This window comes from Carassius auratus, chromosome 45 (assembly GCF_003368295.1).
Source record: "Carassius auratus strain Wakin chromosome 45, ASM336829v1, whole genome shotgun sequence".
In the NCBI taxonomy this organism is placed as follows: Eukaryota; Metazoa; Chordata; class Actinopteri; order Cypriniformes; family Cyprinidae; genus Carassius; species Carassius auratus.
The window spans coordinates 715,626-736,797 of NC_039287.1; the positions used below are offsets into that span (position 1 = coordinate 715,626).

The following is a 21,172-nucleotide window of genomic DNA, read 5'->3' on the forward strand; positions in this document are numbered from 1 at the left end:
CAAGACTGACGTCACACATGCGCACACAGACACACATATGCTCGTTCTTGCTGACTATGTTTGAACCGTGGCACATCGGCCTTCATTACAGATTTAGAGAGCTCCCAGTGTCCTCCAGGCTGATGACTCACCAGGCTCCATATTTCATATTTCATATTGTATATTCCTCTCTGCCTGCTCCATTTAGGTCCATAGCCAGTTAAAAGCCATGAGGGAAAACATCCAAGTTTAGATCTCCTGCCCCACTCGAGCTCAGGGTCAGAGCAGCAAACAAGTATTCTAGTCATTAACATGAAACTACCCACATTAGTTACAGTGTCAACGACTGCCTAAAGTATTCATTAAGCATTTACTTGATTGGCAGTGGTATTTCTGTGTATCAAAATGCTTGTTTTCACTCAATATCCTGTTAATCTTGAGTACCTATAGAGTAGTACTGCATCCTTCATAACTCCAAAAAGTCTTTAGTTTTATTATATTCATAAGAGAAAGATAGTCTGTACCGATTTTTACCGGAAAAACACGACCGGCTGGAGGCGTGATATGTGGGCAGGGCTAAAGAATCACGACATTACCGTGAGGAAAAAAAAACCATCCAAAACAAACCATGGCTAACAGTCAGATTCAGTCGTTTATTTATGATCCAGAATCAGATCCCGAGGCTGACGCCGCCTTCACACTGGCAGTTGAAATCAGCTCCGATACGGCTACCAAATGACCGGAAGTCATTCATTTCCTATGGAGATTCGCAGACCGCATGTGAATGGCTACGAACCGGGTCTGAACGAGTGCGGTGCGAAAAAAAATTGTGTTCGTTGGTCATCCGGATGTGTTCAAAAAATGTAACTCTTGCGAAAGGCTACGGACGGTTCCTATCCGACACTTCCAGCGGAAGTTGGCACTGCTATGGCTGCCTCCGTCTGCGGTTCCAACACACGATCGTGACCCTTTTTCGTTGGTATTGCATCATCCTTAAGAAATAAACGATACGCAAATCCGTCGTCAAACTGGGCCTTGTTTGTAAAACAAGCATCTTCGAAATGCAGGGAACAAACAAAAACACTTGCACAACTCCGTTGATGCTCTGTAAAAATAAACTCCATCCACTGGTCCCTTAATGCTGTTTTTTTTTTTTGGTAATCTGTGCAGGGTTGTCTTGCCCTGGCAACCAAAAACACAATTCTTTTGTGACTTTTTTTCGCGATGCTCTCGCTCTGATCAGTGAATGAATGTCTGTGCTCATCCTCTCAGTGCTGTGCTATACGGGAGCGCGCGCTCTTCCGGCAGACGTGCCCAAGGACCCATATAAGGAAATTCCGCTCCATCTAACGTCACACAGAGCCATACTCGAAAAAAAAATTCTGAAACTTGTGACAAACCGGAAGGAGTATGTTGGGAACAAAAATACTCCTTCAAACGTACAACTTAATTTTTGAAACTTTGTCTTTAACAGTGTAAAAAACTCGCATTTCACCCCCCTTTTAAGCTTAAATTTAGCAAGAGAGTAGGAAATTGGGTGGGAACATGTCTCATATCCGGCTTAGCACAAGAGTCGCATCTCCCCTTGATCATGCTGGCTAGGGATCTGTGTCTGATCAAGCTGGTGACCCATCAGTGAGAGTAACTGGTGTTAAAGATGCCTGCAGCTACAGGCCAGGACCTGCTGATGAAGCAGATTGTCCTGATGATTGGGAAGGAGAGAGAGAGAATAGAGGGAATTTTTTACTTCTCATCTCAGTATGATTCCATAATAAAGATGACATATTAAAGAGCTGCCTCTGGAAAACCGGTCATACCACCCTCCCACAGTCACACACACCCTTGTGTCCTTGCTGCTGTCATTGTAATTGGACACGTAGCCAGAAAATATAAAAAATACTCTTTTTTTAACAACAGTGTGGGTGTTAAACCATTCATAATGAGGAAAATGCTGCCATTTAGGATGCCTGTAAATTGTGCTTAAGGGAAATATATGCAGGGGATAAAAGTGACGGGCAGATATGAGTAAAACGACTCACCACCCTGAAGGAAAACAGGCCATTCATTCCCATGATGCATGTTTTCATTAGGAGTGTAGGGATATTTACTAATACTAATTGGGAGAATCATATATTTTAACTAAAGGCAATTTCACTGAAATATCTATTTATAGGTTCTGCATGTATTACATGCCGTATTGAATAAATCACATTGAAAAGTATCAATCAGCAAAATTATACTTAGTTGCCACCTTGACCAGAAATGCACATTGTATCATACACCTGTTTTAGTTGCAAGGTGAGATCACATCTGTGTACAATTTTCCAGATTTTACAGGATTTAGTTTAGGATTTACTTATTTAAATTAAGTCCAATGAACTTTCATTATTATTTAAGTGCAATTAATTAATTTCATTTGATAAATTTCACTGTTCGGTTTTACAGTGTGTGCTACATGAAAGCCAACATGAAATCAAAATCAAGCTTATTCACCAAACATTCATGATCTTAAAATTATAAAACAAAATGCATTAAACTACCATTCAAATGATTGGGGTAGTCAAATTTTTAAGAAATTAATACTTTCATTCACCAGTGATTCAATAAATTAATTCAAGGCGAAAGTAAGTACTTTATAGTGTTACAAAAAATTTCTATTTTGCATAAATGCTGTACTATATTTAACAGAAAATACTGAAAAAATGTTTCCATATAAATTTTAAGCAGCACAGCTGTTTTCAACATTGATTAAAAATAACAAATGCTTCTTGAGCAGCGAATCAGCATATTACCATGATTTCAGAAGAATCATGTGACACTTAAGACTGAAGTAATGGCTGCTGAAATTCAGCTATGTTATCCCAGGAATAAATTACACTTAAAAATATATATTAAAAGCAAATGTTGATATTAAGATTTTTTTTTTTCAGTTAAATATCCTGTTAAGCTCATAAATACATCACATTATGAAAGTAAATAGGTTGCAAACTGTAAGTGAATAATGATTCTTGTGCTTTATGCAGACTGACCTGAACAGCTCTTGTGCAGCCTCCACGGCAACTGGAAAAAGCATGAAAGCGAGAACAATTAGTGAGGAAACATCTCAACGTGAACTTTATCACACAATAGAATCATATTATTGTGAGCAGACTAATTTTCTGGGCCCTTCAGGTTCATTACTACTGATGTCAGGGATGATTTGTGAAAGGCAATAAAAGTCTCGGTCATGGACTGAAAGTATGGGAATGGATTTGGCTGTAGGCTGAGACTGCAGCTAATACTATGTGAGTGCGTTGTACCTCGCACACCTTTAGTTCGTGTTCGATGACGCTTCTCGGCCGCATCCACCTCCATCTGGAGAAAAGAAGCAGCAATTAGCCTGACCTCCATCTATTAGCTACTGTAAAAGCAAGTGTAAAAGGGCAATGATGTCTGCAGCAAGGATGGTTATGAACTGCATTGAACTGCACAAGAGACATCATAGATAAAAAAAGAATATATGTTTATTATGAAAAATACAGACTGTTAACCATGGATAAGTATTAGTCATGCGGTACATGTGGCTATAATGCATCAATGTTTATATTGTATTAAGAGCTATGCTGTGTCTCATTTTGCCAACGTTGCCAATGTTGTGGATCAGTTTATAATGAACACAAATTTGGACACTTGCATGAGTCTTGATTCACTGAACACAAGGAACAATCACTGTATCGCATGCCAACATCCTTTTATTATGGCTTGTTTGTCTTACATTTTTGTTGTGGCTTTTAAAAGTGCAGTGTCATTACAAAGCATGCACTTGTCCTAATTTTTTAATCAAGAAAAACAATTATTGTACATACATAATGGCATTAAGACGTTCAAACATATAAACAATAACAAATCTTGAAAGTACTTTAATTCTTGTGTAATACTTTAAAGTTTCCAATATTGCTTCTCATGCACATTAGGGATGAAAGATAATTAGAAGCAAAAAAATAAGGCTACGTTTTCTTACAACTTGAGAGACAGAACACATTAATATAGAAAGGACTTGATGCTTGGTGCATTCTGGGAATTAATGTGCACTGGAATGATTTTGAACATCTCCTTGCTTAGTGTACTTAGGGATGCAACAATGTTAGCTCACCGTTCAATTCTTAAGTTTATTTTTTATTTTATTTTTTTATTTTCATTTTGTTTCTGTTTTGATGGCTTGGCACATCAGAGTGTTTTTTGTTATTCTATGATCTGGCGACATTAAGAGGTTAAGCTGAAAAACACACACACACACACACACACACACACACACACATATATATATATATATATATATATATATATATATATATATATATATACAGTACATACTTTTTTTGTAATAATGTGTTATACTGTAAGATGCTTCACAAATGTAACATGAGCAGTTTTTCATTTAAATTACATGATATCATTATCAATATCAAAATTTGAAGCAAAAACAGAATGGTCCAACTTTAGCTTTTTGAAATTATACATAAACATCACTGCAAAAGACAAAAACAGCAGTTGGGCTGAATGAGAATGCAAATTCACTCTCTAACAGCAGGTGGGCTAATGGCACAGCATTGCCTTGGTTACTGCTATACAAAAACAGTGCTTTGCTTATATCTGTGGCATCCCTTCTTGGTCGCCTTGATTTTGCCAAGTAAGACATGTTCCTGGATCAACATCTATTGTAATAACTGATTGACAAGAGTGTAGAAGCACCTAACCCTGATTTTAAGCCTAAAACAGATATTTCCTCAAAAGTTATATCTCAGTTCTGATTGGTACTTGTACTTGGTGAAATCACACTCGCCATCCCTTCTTACTGTACCAGGGAGCAGATTGAGACACAGCCCTAGTCTTCTAGTGCTATAATGGATTCTATATATATATATATATATATATACAGTATACATATTCCTGTGATGCCATTACTCCAGTCCAGTCTGCAGTGTCACGTTCAAAAGTGCTTGTTTGAAATATAAATCTCTTTTAACATTACAAATGTATGTATTATCACTTTTGATTACTTTAATGTTTATTTGCTGAATGTACGGATTACAAACTTTTTAAGGGTAGTCTAAAAATGCTTTATTGCCCAGAACAAACAAAAAGTGAAGCACATTACCTGAGATTTACTGGTTGATGGTGGGACAGATGTGTTTTCTGAGGAGCGTCTCCTGTGTGGTGTGATTAGTGTGTGTCCCTCCCGCTGTGTGTCCCTCAAAGCTGTTCCTCAAAACTCATTTTCTGTTAAAGGAAAACAATGCACCATCATTTGTCATGAACTGCAGTCAGTGTTAAATCTGCAGACTGATATGCGGAACTCTTATAAAAAAACACATACAGATGTCTGAAGTTATTCGTGGCCTCCATTATCACAGAATCACAGCAAGAAAAAACTGTCATTCTGCATTTGTTTTAAAATATAATAAGTGACAGGAGCAGCTTTTTAAAGTTCTGGAACATGCTCTGTTCATAAGGAATAAAGTCACCTATATTTATTTTTTCTGCCTTTAGAGTGAAAGTTGTACAAAAGGTAAATCACTGGGGAGTTTTTATTAGTACATATAAATTAGAAAAACAAAGTCACTTGATTCTTTTCTGAGGTGCTTTTTTTATAATATAATATAATATAATATAATATAATATAATATAATATAATATAATATAATATAATATAATATAATATAATATAATATAATATAATATAATATAATATAATATAATATAATATAATATAATATAACAACAAACAATGTCTTTTCTTTCAGAAACCCATCTTTTAGCCACACATACACCAACATATTGAGTGTTCCAGTCCTCTGTCAACAAGCTAACACTTCTCATCTCATGCTCCTTGCAAATCGTGTTAATGTGTGTGCTGTTGGTGCACTTGGGGTGTGCGTGCATGCAAGAGAGTGAGAGAGAATGAGAGAGAGAGAGAGAGAGGAACAGATACAGATTCACATATGCATGCAAGTATTTGTCAGCTCCAAGGCCAGTGACACAAAGAGTGCTCTCCAAATGCTGGAGATGTCTATTGAAAACCTTTCAATGACAGAAATACAGACTTGAATGAATTTCCTTAGAAAGATGGATCTCTGTGCGTAACACCTTCTCACACGTGCTTCGCACACAAATATGCGCTCACTCTCACGCTGCCCCTCTTTCCGTTGATAGATTGCTCAATCACTCACACTGGGGCAATATAGGAAGCTCTCATCTGAACTTCACTTGGTCAAATCAAAGCATATGAGCTCCAGATGTCCCCCAGTGGCAGCGATCTAGCCCAGCTTACTTGTAATTGGGGGAAAACACTGTTTAGTATTCATGTCCAACACCCTTCTGTCTCATATAAAGTGGGACATACAGCTTCAAAATCGAATTCTCTCTCTCTTTCTCTCTCTCTCTCTGGAGTGGAGAAGTATGGGCTGTTTTAGAAGAGTCTGCAGTCTCAGAGCTCTGCGAGTTCTATCCAAAAGCAACATTTCCCCAGTGTGAACCCTGCATACCTGCGGGCTGTGTCGCACACGTTACACAGATACAGTTATGACAGCAGATAGCCTCAGGTTTATCTGAGCTTGCTAAGGTTTTGATTTTTGAAGATTAATTCACCCAAAAATGAGAATTCTGACATCATTTACTCACCCTCAAGTTATTCCAAACTGCTATGGTATTTTTTCTACAGAGGAACATAAACAGGGAAAAGAGTGCTGCATATGATTTAACAGCCAAATTTATTTACTAAAAATCTTGACATCTGCCCTAGCTCTTCTACTTGTGTTCATAGAATCATGCCTTGATTTTAACTTTTTTTTGTGAGAAATCTTTTCATTGAACCATTTAATGTTGTTCACAAAGCCAGTCTGAATGATCTGCTCCCGAATCAGACCGAATCGGTTGTTGAGTTCAGCTCATTGATTTGGTCACAGCATTAACAGCTCACTGGAGGGGAAAATTTCAATAAATTACAACTTAAACACTGTCTTTTTCAGAAAAAACTATCATATATTATCATATGCATCTTTTCTGAATCTTATAAGCATCTAATTTAACACAGTAAAAGAAATCTTGTTTTTACAAGATAAAATTGGCAGCTGTGGTTGCAAAAATAATTATGTATAATATACAATAAAAATGAAAACAACTTTCCAGAATAACCTGTACATTTTACAATTTAAAACTGTTGTAATTTTCAATAAATAAATAAATAAAATAAACAAATCAGTAAATCCAACAGCAGTTTAGCGTAACCATGCTGATACTTATCTTCGTTTTTATTTTTACAGTTAAACACACAACCACCATAATAACACAAGTGGAAAAGTGAAAGAAACATGATTATTCAAAGACAAAGATCATTGTCAGCATCACAAACGGAGTCAAATACTTATTAATAGATGCTTTGTTACTTTTAGGTTTTTACAGTACACTGTAAAAAATGTATCATCGTTCTTGTAATTTTCATTTAAAAAATAAAGTTGATAATCAAAAAATGGTGTGCATATTTCATTAAAGAAATTCAGTGTTGAAAAGAAAATAATGAGCACTTTTCACTAATAAAACCATTACGTTTTCGGAATTTTTTAAGGAAACCGCAGCAGTTTTGAGGCTTGAATTCTGGTATTGATTAATTGAAAAAAATTAAAGAAAAAAGGCTACCTATTTATTTTAAGAGAATTAGCTAAATTTAGCAATTTTATTATGGAGGTGATTGTTAGTTCCCAGGCATGCTTTGCATATGGCTGGGTACTGAGTAAATATTGAAATTAAGTGCTACTTTGTGTGTTTTTGAATAAAGGGGAACATCTATTAATGTTTCATGTTCAGTTACGTTTGACGTTTGAAAGAGTTTTTGTTATGTTTAAGTTTCTATCATTACCTCTGAGCAGAAGTTACGGATGTAACTGCATGTACTGCCATGAGGCATGATGGTTTGTTCAATGCTAGTGCAGTAATTCTTTCCCTACTTTAGCTATCTGTACAACATAACTCAAAGTCAAATACAAACAGGCCTTACTCAAAATCACGGAGATTGAGATTGAAAAATCTAACTTTTAAAGTACAAATCTAATGATCAAATGTTCATTTTGTGGAAATCTTTTCTTTTACCAGTATAAGTTAGGGAATCTTCACTATTTTGGCATTCTGTCAAACTCTTTCCAAAAAAAAAAAAAAAAAAAAAAAAAGAAAAAAACCTTTCCCAGGCATTCGCCTGGTAGAGCTGTTGTCACATCCCATTCATCTAAAAACTGCTCCAGATGCACAGCACCACTGTGAGCCTCTCCGCCCCCATTAAGAGTGTGTGCATGTGTGTTTGTGTGAGTGTGCATCATGCCCAGTCATCAGGAACAGAGTGACCTAGTCAGAGAGACATGACCCTACAACCCTCAAGGCTCAGCATGCATCTCTCCAGCTAATTTCCATTCAGCCCTGCCTAACATCACTCCACTGGACAGTCCCCAAAAAACACAACACATACAAAACCAAAATCATATTTACTGTCGATTCACGACACATGTTTGTCTGTTACGTTACTGCACTGGTGTCAGTGACCCTGAGATTGGTCTGATTTATGTGGTGTGACTGGTCAGATTTGCTTGGCTGGTTGTTGCCTGGCCACAATTCAGATGGCATCATGTCTACAAGAGCCCTGAAACAATCACGTCATGAGACATTCTTCATTTCACATTCTTTCATGTAAAAAAAATGTTGGCTATGCTTGGAATGGAATACTTGGTTACTACTCTGCACTGAACATTGTACATTATATTATATTTTTTTTTAAATAAGAGACATTGTCATTTCATAGAGATGCTTTGTGTTTCCTTGTGAAAGTGAAACTACTTTTGTTTGGCGTTCCAAAAGAGGACACAACTAGAATCAGTGGTTAAGTTGTATTTACAACACTGTTCCAGAACAGTTCAACCCATACATTCAGATGTGTGCAAAATTTAATGAGGACTGTTTCCTGATCTAATATTGAATTTGAGAATTTGTGCCCAAGAAACATTTCTTAATAATATCAATGCTGCAAACCTTAAATAATAATAATAAAAAAAAGAATAACAATGCTAAACATTGAAAGGTATTTTGTATTTCTTCCTGGTTCCTCTATCACAAACGAAATGGCATTGCATTGCGGAAAACTGCATTCTACAGATGGCATACATATTGTAGTATGTCATTTGTGTTTCCTATGCAAGCAAAGCTCAATATACATACTATATATTGCAGAAAAAGCAAGACTAGCACGGTAGTATGCCATATCCATTGTGTTTAAAGGCATCCTATTGTCTGCTGGATAAAAAAAATCTGATGGTCAGTGTTTGAAAATATGTGGCCTCTCAATATGGTTGTATATTTAGTCAAGCGCTTCAAAGAGTCTAGACTTCTGCTCTACCTTATCAGTCAGTGTGACTCACTCGGTGTGATTGCAATGGTAATGCAAATTTGAATGTGTATGTGTGTGCACATGTAATGCAGATGGCTGCAAAGGCTCTAGTCAGAATTCCAATCCCTGCACAGAGTGGAGAGTGTGGGCTGCTCGCATTTTCCAGTCCTCATTTAGAATCAGAGCACATGAACAGTAGAGCTCTTCATTATTAGCTACATGACTAGCCATGAAGCCATAGGTTATAAGCAGAATGCGAGCAAGAAAAACTGGATCAGGCTGAAAATACATCTACATCAGCGGCCCATAATTGCGGGTATATTGAGAAAACACTTCCTCTCCTTCAAAACATAGTCTGGCACATTTCCCCGCTTTGAGATGGCACCCGAGCTCTGAGGACATTTCTCGTAAGTTTCCTAATTTAAGTACTAATGGAGACAGTCTTGAGAAGCCAGATGCAGCTAATCTACAAATGGCCTTGCGTTGAGGGCTCTCAGAGCTCAGAGTCTGACTCAACCCATACAGAGCATGGCATGGATGCAATCCACAAAGACACTCTGCGCTAAACAATAAAACAAACCCATCTTCCACCCTGATGCTAGAGAACAATGCCTCCCTCTCCATCTCATCTCTCTCTCTCTCTCTCTCTCTCTCTCTCTCTTTACCTCTCTGACTCCCGACTCTCTCTCTCCTGGGGCCTCATTCTATTCCATCAGGCAGAGAAGAGCTTTAATTGCCCCTGCCATTCTCGAGGCTTGCTTATGGAGAGAGAAACCCATGCCATCAGGTCTTAATGATGCCTGGCAACCACGTGGGATCCAACCAACACGTCGTCAATGGCAACGGAGGCACCAGAAGTCCTCTCTCCCCGCGACGGGAAAGGTGAAGGCTTCCTGAGACTTCACGTCCTCAGAGAGAGAAGAGCAGTTCAGTGGAAAATAGCTTTTGGCCCCTCATTCGGCAACCTAAGTTGGTGCCAAGCCCGGAGGAGACGTGGGCACCCAGACTGCCAGAATCGTCTGACAGGAAGAAATCGCATGTTACCCATCAGATTTTACCAGCAATGACTAGAGCTAATGGCTGCATTCAAATGTGTTCGATTTTTCCACTAACTCTTATTCCAGGATTTGCGGAAGATGTGTCCTTATTTCACCCTGAATTTCTGCCACTTATTATTTAAAGCCTATTTATTAATTACACCAAAACAATAAAGCCAGTTCAGAACAAAATATCCGAAAAATCAGATACACTAGCCTAAGCAATTCCCCAAATTAAAGCACACACTGAAAAACACACAAAACTGTATTAAACACAGAACAAATGCCATCCTATGACACATAATGTAGGTGAAAATGTCATGATGAACTTTGCAGCGCTTAGCTTGTTCACAATGTGGGGCACCTTGCAGCTTGATCTGGCCGCTTTCACACCATACCTGCTAATTACATCTCCTCCTCTACTCTACAGCATCCCGCTGGGCACCACCATGCGTTACCTCTGCAGCTGGTGAGCGTGTGTGTGTTCTCATGTGTGTTTGGGATAGTGCACGGCCAGTTATTACACATAGATAATTGTATTTCAAATACGGACACGTGTAGTTGTGCACGGAGAGCCTAGAAACCCATGTCTGTTAAAAAAGAAACCCTTCCGAAGAGCATCAAAGAGGTTTGTGAAGCTAAACGCGCCATTTGATTTTTAAAGCCACTGACAATTCAAGGCAAACGCTTCCAAAACCTATTGAGCCGCCTATGAAGACTGCATTTTAATCCTGGACACATTCCAAAAAGTAGATATATTTTCACCATTTCGCAGAAGCAATCCCGTAATGCATTGTGACAAGCTTATACCGTCATGCCGGAATGACTGCATTTATTCTGAAAAATTAGCCATATTTACCTTCTTAGTTACTTTCCCAGAGCCCAGACTTCGGAAACCTCTTTAACTCATGATGTTTCAAATACTGTTTGCTTTTGGGATTTGAAAAAGCATTTAGACCCAGAGACCATGATGCGTGATGTCAGCCTTAACAAGCCGATTGGGGTCATGTCAATTACTGCAAAACAAAATTGTAATTTGTTACAATAAGGTGAATTTGTGGATGTTGACTGCACAATTTAGTTTGGTATTTTGTGTACTGTGGATGAAGAAAAGCAAATACATTTTGTCTTAAGTATACTTCCACAGCTGACAGCTTAAAAAAAAAATTAGGATGTTGGTGGAAGCAGCTTTTTTATACTATTCTCTGGTGTTGCCTGTATTGAAATCAATCCGAGTCGAGTCTCTCATATAGTCAAGTCTTTTTGCATAGAGCACCATCTACCCATGTGGCGCATGCTTTGCTTCCTACGTGGTGTTTCAAATCACTCACTTACAGTTAAGGTACCTATCTCAGCAGCAGGCAGGGAGTAGGTTTTGGAACATAGCTTGAGCTTTTATCAGCGTACAATGAACCGAACCAGAGCTTGAGAGCTTGACATCTATAATCAAGCCCATACACCTGTCCAAAGTGCTTTTTGTCAACTAATGAGTCTTTCCAGGCTCGGTTCAGTGCACATCTGTCCAAAAGCGTACGGGTACTAATTCTCCCCATCTTTATAAGCTCGGTGCAGTGCCGGAATGTGATTAGTTATATGTTGCACTGGGCTCTGTCTCCAGCTTTGTCACCAACAAATTCTAATCAGTGTGGCAAATCAGCACGGATTGAGTCGAGATGGTGAGGAAATATGATTTTAATCAGCATGCAGCGCTCGTGCTCCTGTCTGTCTCATTCACAACACATTCAGAGATGGAGAAAGCATGGAGCAATCAGCCAGACCTCCGCTGCGTCCTATCGAGAAGGACGTGCTTTAATTACCACCAGCCAAGGCTCCCTTTCTCTCTCTCTCTCTCCTTCTCACTCTTTGTCTCTCTTTCTCTCTCTCTCTCACTTCCCTAAAATGAATAATTGCAATAATCAGCCAATTTCATCTAGCTCTCCTTTACCAAAGGATGACAAAAAATTACTCATCTTGTTAAAAACCCATATCTACCACAACGTGTATGTGGGAAAAGGGAATATGATGTTCGGTGTGCTTAGAGCAGTGTGCAGGCTATTTACTGTAGGCATATTTGGCCCTAATGAATAATTAGCAGTGTGTTTTAGCTGAGTCACTGTGCTAAAGGGCCTGCACTGGACTCTAATGGAGGTGTTGCCTCATGTCTTCCATCACAGGACTGTCCCCACTGAGCCAACTGCATAGCAGCCTGTGTGAGGCACGGCGGAGTGTGTGCGTGAGCGCGTGTGTGTTAAAAATAACAGCTCTCCCACTTCATGACTCATTCTATGAGCTCTCTGTCCGACACTCCCAAACAGTGTCTGAAAAGAAACCCTAGAGCCAACCCCTACATTTACTGACTGGTCATTCCTTACCATCTTTGTGTGTGTGTGTGTGTGCTGCTATACTGTCTATATAAATATCCCCATAGTTAGTTGGTAAAGGCAAAATGTGATGCTCTACTGAAGGTTCCTGGCAGCCCTGTTATATGATGTTGTTATGTAAGTTTTCACAGGGCTGGTTGACAATGACAACCGAAGGTGAGAACGACAGATGGAACACAGATGTCACCAGTGCGTACATGATTTAGTCAGACTGGAGACTTGACCAACTGTGGCAGACTAGCAAAACTGCAAAAAATCCATCAATTCAGACCTTTTTATAAAATATCAGAGATGAACGGACTAGCATTATTGATCCTGGATGTCATTTAACACACAAACATTGCAAAAAAAAAAAACATCTTCTTAATCTTAAAACTGCGATGAAATGGAAGTGGCAACATCTTTTCTTCCATATTGTGATGCAGATCTGAGTGAAGCAGATTGGAAAGAAAGAAAGAAAGAATCTAGGGTGGGACTTGATTCTAGTCATTGGCTGTTGAATAGATGGAGGATGATCTGAATGCAAGTTTGAAGTCGATTTTTTATTGGAGAAGTCTGACATATGTCACCAGAGACAAGTCTGTTGTTTCTTCAAAATTGGGTTATGATACTCTGATTTAAATTTATAAAGTCGAAACATTAAAAAAGTGAAACGTGCACAGATTCACTATAACATGCATTTAGAAAATATAGATAGGGTGAATTTTTACTTCATGCCGACTTTAATTACTACATTGTCAAACTGTTTTAAGCATACATTTAACTAAACAAGCAAGGTTTATTATATGAGAAAAGAAAAAAAAGAGAAAAAAAATTATTTCCAAGTAAGGAAAGAAAAATAAACTAGAAAATCCTATTTAATATTCAAGGCAATTTTGTTAAAAGTAATTTGATCTTGTTTTAAAGATGTTTGGATATTTTTCCTGAAAAACAAGACAAAAATACTGATTGATTGAGTGCAATGATTTTTGCAGTGCACAATAGGAAGCGTGACTGATTATATAAACATTAAAAAGCAATTAAGGCAACACTTTCAAAAAAATACATCCTTCTGTCATCTTCTGGAAATTCGAGAGCTGTATCTTCATCCGATGCCAAGGCAGCAGAACCTGTTCACCTCTTTAGAATGCTTTGTATTCTGTTAACACACTCCTGCAACAACAACCCCGGCAAACCGTGTCTATAGCTGCAGACGCAAAATACCCACTCATGCCCATTTGAGCTCTCTAATGTACTCCATCCTCCTTTCTTTTTAGATCAACACATAAAGTAAAAAGACTGAACAGAAACCAGATGATCTCTTAAGAGCTGAACTCGTGTAATCACCCCAGATTAGTTATTAAGGAAAATGCCCCCGCTGCACAAACACACACAAAGGGAATCTTTTTCACATTCAAAAAGAAAGATGATGAGGCCCGTCCATTTACTCCCCCATCCCTTCAACTAGTCTGCAAATGCAACAGGAAATAGGCTTCCATATGTGGCCCCAGCTCATGTTGTGAGATGCTCGCACCGATTGCAGTGAATCATCGCCATTACCGGATAGTCGTGTGTATGCTTTGCGCTTTCAACACACAGGCTGAATAGCTTTCCTGAATCTCTGAGCATATATGGGCAAACAGGTCAGTACTGATTTGGAGCTTGTATGCAGTCTATGGGGACAGGGGATCTATGTGTCTCTATGGGGAATTTATACACAAGTACTTGTTCTCAATGGCTGCCACCAGTCTTACAAATTCCAGATGATCAGATTCACTTAAAGAATTGAATTGAATGATTCATAGACTCCTGGATATGGCTGAGAATGAGTGACCATGTATTTATGACAAGAACAAAAGGTGCATATCCCAATTTGCACTACTTCATTGCATTTTGTAGTACAAAGACATATTTAATAAAAAAAAACAAAGTGTGGAACATTGGACAATTCATGCACACAAAAGGGTAATCTTATAGGCTTTAAAACATTTGGTTTCTGATTCATAAATTGCGGAATTCAGTGGTTGGATATTTCCTAATTTTCCATGTTGTCCATAGCAACATTTTATATGACACCATTCATGTAGATATCTGATACTAGCACTAAAGTACATTCATGTCTCTCATATCATCACAGACCTGCTTTCTTGTTGATTATGAATACAAATGCCTTTAGCACATGTTTGCATCTCAGTTATCGGCTGTAGAGGACAGGAGCGCCACTGAACGGATCTGCAATAATTCAACCCTGATGTTTTCGGAATAACTTTCTGAATATGACCCCTGAACAAACAGATAGTCCTGTCCCCAACTCATGCAATTGTTTGAGTAGGCACTGCTGTGTAGAACGAGATGGTTCAGTTATAGTTTTTGGTTTCAGTTTTCAATTGGCTTTAAATGACTTGCAGTTGTTTAAGTTGTCTCTGCATATTAAGCTGTGAAGAAGAAGGTATTTTATCCCTGAAAAAGTGACTACAACTGTAAATTTGTTCCATTCTTTGTACGGTCTTGTTACATTTTGCAACTATATTATGTCATTTAAAACTAGCATAGAGCTAATTTAGCCTGAGACAGATGTTTATTGCAGATGCTTACAAGGGGTGAGAGGTAAGCCTGGATTTGTTTACACTGCATGCCTGCTGATCCTGAATCCTGGGATCTAACCTGGGCTGCCCCTGAATGTTTTATTCACCCTCACACAAGTCTCTCATTCCCTGTGTTTGGATGTCTCATCCACACACACACACACACACACACACTCTCTCTTTTCCTCCCTCTCCATCCCTCTCTCAACTCAACTAGGTCACAGCAGCATCTAATGTAGATCAGGGCTTCCCATGAAAATGTCAACAGAATAATTTCAAAGAGTGTTGTAGCCTTTATATACAATAACCTTTTTCGTACAGTATAAGATAAACTCTCTTAAGAGTGACAGCTTTCCGGAGAAACAACTAACCTCTAAACCTTGACCTATATATGTAAATAATCCACTTTTATTCATAATACATCTGTTGAATCAGAGCTTCAACAGACTTTTTCAGTGGCTACACTGGTCTTTCCATCTCTTCTGCAATTCTATGGCCACTGTTCATTGTGAAAACACTGGAAAACGTAAAATTGGACTTCTGTTCTTAGAATGAAAGATGTTTTTCAGTTCAAGCACAATATAATGCTTGTTTTCAAGCATTCAATATAGTGACACTTTGCCATTCACTGTTTCAGTCTGCCAAGGTTTTGATGCTAAATCCTCAGTTTCATGTCTATTTTGAGTATTCAGAAAGCAAATATAAGATACACTGCTATTTACATTGGCTGAATATAGAAAATAATTAGTTCTAAAATACTTTATTTTTATTATAATTTCTTTATTTGAAATATTATTATACTTTTTAATTATATTTACTTAATTGTTTTGCCTGTTTGTTTATGCACAAATAAATTTGCATACACACTATGTCATTATGTCATCATCACAAACCACTGCAGAGTGAATCAAGCAGCAAATGTATTGATTCAGCCAATAATGCCCATACAAATATTCATACACTTAAAAAAAAAAAAAGCAAAAAAAAAAAAAGCAATTGAGATATTGTGGTGTTTGGTCTTAATGAGCACGGTGTGAACACTGAATGGCCCGCTGGGTGTGTATGTGTGTGTCCATGCTCATCAGCCAATAAAAGTCTGTCTGTCAGCCTGACAACATTCCTGTAGCACCACATGATTCAGCAAAACTTCACCAAACAGTTTAAAATATTCTAGCTGAGCCCCGAGTGTGAGATTTTAGAATTTTAGAATGTATAGCCTTATTGTTTCCATGGCGACATGTCATGCAAGTAAATGTATTTGTTAGTTTAACCACTTTTACAATGACTGTGTTAGTTGATCTATAGCTCTACCGGGTGATGGTGCTGCCGTGTTAAGTTTGCGCTGAATCTGAGCTGTGGGATTTAAAACATGTAAATTCATCCTTTTCTCCCAAAAGATATTAAAGTAAGTCTCCAGTAAACTGGGATAAGAGCAGATTAAACTTTATAGTTATCTACAAAATCTGTACATGATATATAATAAAACATGTTTTCAGTTTATATTTGTAAGGATCATTATTGCTGCTTTCATAGACATCAGTGAATTCTGCAGTTGATGACGTGACGCACTTAACAAGGGTGTGATCGTACACTTCAGGGACAAGCCAAGACTGATCACACCAGTGTGATCTTACACGTCAAAGTGTTTTAATACCATCAGAGCCACTTAACCTTTTGTAAGCTTTTTGGTACTGAACACAGTAGATCGTGTGACAGCTTTCAACTTTAACACTAAATCATGAATTTATTATTAAACAGCTTGGTTAGTGTCATGCTAACACCAAAAAGTCCAGCAGTTTCACTCAAGCTTGAAGTAACATCTGCTGGAAGCAGAGGGGAATTGGAGAGAAGTTTGGCAGAGAATGGCATGAGTTTGATAGGTAGGCTGGAATGAGAAAATCTCACTCACTTTGACAGCATAAGCACTGACTCACTGTCTGTGCGCTATTATAGAACTACAGTATAACAATGAGAGCACTTGCATGCACAATCTTTTGGCAATTATGCTAAAGAACCTGACAAAATACACATATATTTGTGCATTTTACATCGGTTTCATTCTGAATGTCATCATCTTATTAAGTCTCATGTCTGTTTACGTTCCGATGTCCAAAAAATTTAACATATTGTCACTTTAACATGTTTTTCTTCTTGTTATCCATTTCTTTTTTGTTTCTTTTTTTGTAAAAAGCATTTTGTTGTACATATAAACACACTCATTGTTAGCATTGAAGTGACCTTATTATGACTAGAATGTGATTCCCACACAGATTGTTTTGACATTACAATAAATGTAACAAAAAAGAGTGCAGGTGGTAGTGAAGTGTCACTATAAAAATATTAAAACTAGTCAATCATTTCTCAAAACACAATCTCAGTAAAAAAGTCACAGACAAATGAGCAAAACATACTGGCATAAGTAAATGCATCAGGATAATATGCATGTACATTAAATGTAATATCTGCATAAATGAAATCTATCCGATTTTGTTCTTTCCAATCTGCCTTCACCAATGATGCTATTTTTATCTGTGCCATTGCCACACATCAGACAGAGTGGTTAGTGTTTGTGTGTGTGTGTGTGTGTGTCTGTGTGTGTGTGGGGGGGTTGGTTGGCGACTCATTAAACCTGTAAGATTGTGAAATGGGCAAGGTTTTTCTCTCTGTTTCCCTCTCCTTTTCTCACTGTCTTTCTCCTTCTCTGCGTATAAATGGCTCACTGAGGCAAGGAAACCCTCTGGGGTCATGGAGCTTCTAGCCAGTCAAATAACATCTTCTCCTGGGGACCCTTTCTCCATCTCAAACCCATGCCTACCCTCAGCCTGCACAGGTTCTGATCCTAAATGCGGCACTTTGCTGACAGGAGTTTGCACGAGTTTGGCTGCTTTACATGGGAATTTCTCTACTGAAGCTTTGTGATATTGTAATGTCATCTCTTGTAGTTAGCCAGTTAGTTCCCCTCCCCAAACCAAACCAGAAGGGGGTGGTGTTAGCGCAGTGGAGAAGACACATGCCTTTGGTGTAAGAGACCCGGGTTCGAATCCACTGTAAGACACCAATGTGTCCCTGAGCAAGACACTTAACCCCTAGTTGCTCCAGAGGCATGTGACCTCTGACATATATAGCAATTGTAATTTGCTTTGGATAAAAGCATCAGCTAAATGAATAAATGTAAATGTAATGTAAAGAAGAAATGAAAAAAGCAGAAACAAAGTATATAAGACATATTGCAAATCTATAGTTCACTGTCATATCAGAATTTATAAGAATGTTGCTATTGTAAGATTAACTTTAGCAGCAAGAACTGTTATCTATAAAGTCATGAGATCATATACAGCATTCATAAGTGTGACAGCTCTCTCCTGAACTCCTGCTGAGACGTCTTACTGCTGATCCAGGATCAGAACCTCCCACTTGAACTTTTCCTGAGCTATTATTATGACTAGATATGAATGCTTTCTGATCGGTTGAAATGGGCAAGTGTAAAAACACCCCCAGTTAACAATCTCACCTTTGATTGGATAAACGTGTTCGGATGGTTCTACATATGAATAATGCACAAAATCTTCTCTAAAACTATAATTCATAACTGATGACGATATGCACTGCCGTCTATCATTGTGTGTGAGATTTGCACACCCGATAATCTACATTAATTTACATTTATGCATTTAGCAGGTGCTTTTATCCAAAGTGACTTTAAATGTTTTAATTAGTATCATTAGGAAATCTTACAACCAACTAAGAAGAAGAAAGATTATTATTTTAAATTATACTTTAATTATTATAATTATTACAATCAATATGAATATTAGTTGGTTTTATGATAATAACTAAACAAAATATAATTATCATAAACTTTATGTTTAATTATTATATTTAAATAACAGAAACAATAATAAAAAGTGTTGGTCATTATACATTATTATAATAATTTTTATTAATGAGTGTTACTAATTGTTGTAAAGTTGTTATTATAAATAACAAATAACAGCTATAATAATAATAAATAACAATCATCATCATCATCATTATTATTGTTAATAAATAATAATAATATTTTGTTGTATTGTTAATAATGTTGTCGTTTGATAATATTTTAACCCAAGTAAAAAAAAAAAACTTCCATGAATAATAATAATAATAATAATAATAATAATAATAATGATTATATAATAATTTTATTATTATTTTAAATCCAGGAAACAGAAAAAATTACCCTCCAGGAAAATTAGCTCTCTATGATGCAAGTCCAGTGCATACCAAATCAAATTGCCCTATGGCGTGTCACTGGTTGACATTATATAACAATATATTCACAGCTATGGCTGCATTATCAGTGGCTGCTCAATAAGCCCCAGTTGAACAAGTAACTCTTCTCTTCTCTTTGTTCCACAGGTAAATCTACAACAGCCCCATCCAGTAAAGCCCTTCCGCAACTCACATTCAACTTCATAATCACTGAACTTTTGGAGTCACACAGTCATTCTCCTGAGGTGAAAATGTGTATGACGCTCCTGTAATTTTGCTCCTAAACATGCAAAAATAGCCAAAAGGGAACAGCATTCAAAATCACTATTTCCTTAAAAGTATTACATAAGAATAAACTGTCAGGCTTGGGTGAAAAATCTATTTTTTTTGGACACTAATTATTGAGTGTCATGCACATATGTAACTGGAAACAACCACTAGTCGGTCAGATAGCTATAGCATTGCAGTTTGAAAGGCAAAGAGGTAGCGGAGCTTACTTTGTCAAACAGCTACTCTGCAGCCCTGTGTGTTGGAATGCAAAAGTGATGTCTTCATGAATGCATTAGAATGCCTTATTTTCTCAAACACATATACACGCAGACAAACATGCAAACTCCTTGTTCGTAAAAGAACATAGATTATGAGGCCACGACATGCCAGCATGGCAAAACAAGAAGAACAAGAAGTAAACAAAGTGAAACCTACTGAAATGGCGACACTGTCTTTCTCTCCCCCTCTCTCTGTCTCCTCACACACCGTAGGTCTGAAAGTCTGCACCCGTCTTTTACTTTTGCTCTTTAAAGCGCTTTATTCGTCCCTCAATGCACACTCTTTCACTTCTCTCCTCTGTTCTCCCGAGCTTTCTTTGTCTGAGCTCGGTATTCCGCTAGCACTTGGAGAGATGGAGGGAGAGAGAGTGGAGAAGCAGGGAACTGCAGCCACTCTGGAAAGGCAGTTGAAAGAGCGGGAGAGCGAGGGAGAGAGAAAGTAAAAGAGAGAGAGAGAAAGAGAGAGAGAGAGAGGTATGGAGGGAAGGAGAGACACAGACAGACAGGGAGGAGGGGAGTGAGAGAGTTGGAGCATAGGAAGGGAGCTGTGAGCAGAATGTGTGAGGCGGTAGAGAGTGAAGCGTGTGAGCCGGTCTCCAGAAGCGATGAGACACTGCAGCAGCAGCAGTAAGTGTAGAGGATGCAGAGCCAGACTTACTCACCTCTTCTGATCGACCGACAGACAGACAAACAGACAGCTTAGACCCTTGGCTTAGAAGATGCACAGGCTGCTGGGCCAAAAACAAAAGGAAGCAGAAACTGTATCACAAGATAAACAAACCAGTCTGCCCAAAGCCAGAGAACAAAGGACAGCCTGGAAATGTATAACCTTAATCGGTCTCTCCCATATTAATTCAGCCATAGACAGTCTGTTTCTAGTCACTCCCTGCCCTGCTCTCCCCACAGACTAAAGAGTCTACAAAGCCATATGAGCGCGCTAGCGTGTGCAGCAGTGTGGGTGTCTGTATTTGATATAGAATATGAATTATGTGCCAGTAAAAATGTG

General features: G+C 38.0%; 1 protein-coding gene across 5 annotated transcripts in view; it reads right to left on the bottom strand.

Moving 5' to 3' along the window:
* The window catches only part of LOC113062800 (myelin transcription factor 1-like protein), a 51,609-nt gene extending 31,014 nt beyond the window's left edge, over positions 1-20,595 (bottom strand). For 3 of the 5 annotated variants that reach the window (XM_026232793.1, XM_026232791.1, XM_026232788.1), the window contains exons 1-4: positions 20,324-20,595; positions 5,117-5,238; positions 3,279-3,333; positions 3,009-3,039 (exon numbers count right to left, since the gene is read on the bottom strand). In XM_026232793.1, coding sequence (XP_026088578.1) covers positions 3,009-3,039; positions 3,279-3,333 — 86 coding nt within the window. In that variant the 5' untranslated portion in view covers positions 5,117-5,238; positions 20,324-20,595. Of the gene's footprint in view, positions 1-3,008; positions 3,040-3,278; positions 3,334-5,116; positions 5,239-11,281; positions 11,359-20,323 lie in introns of those variants that run through there. The other 2 variants (XM_026232790.1, XM_026232789.1) reach the window with 2 other exon arrangements.
* Between the last annotated feature and the right edge of the window lie 577 nt (positions 20,596-21,172).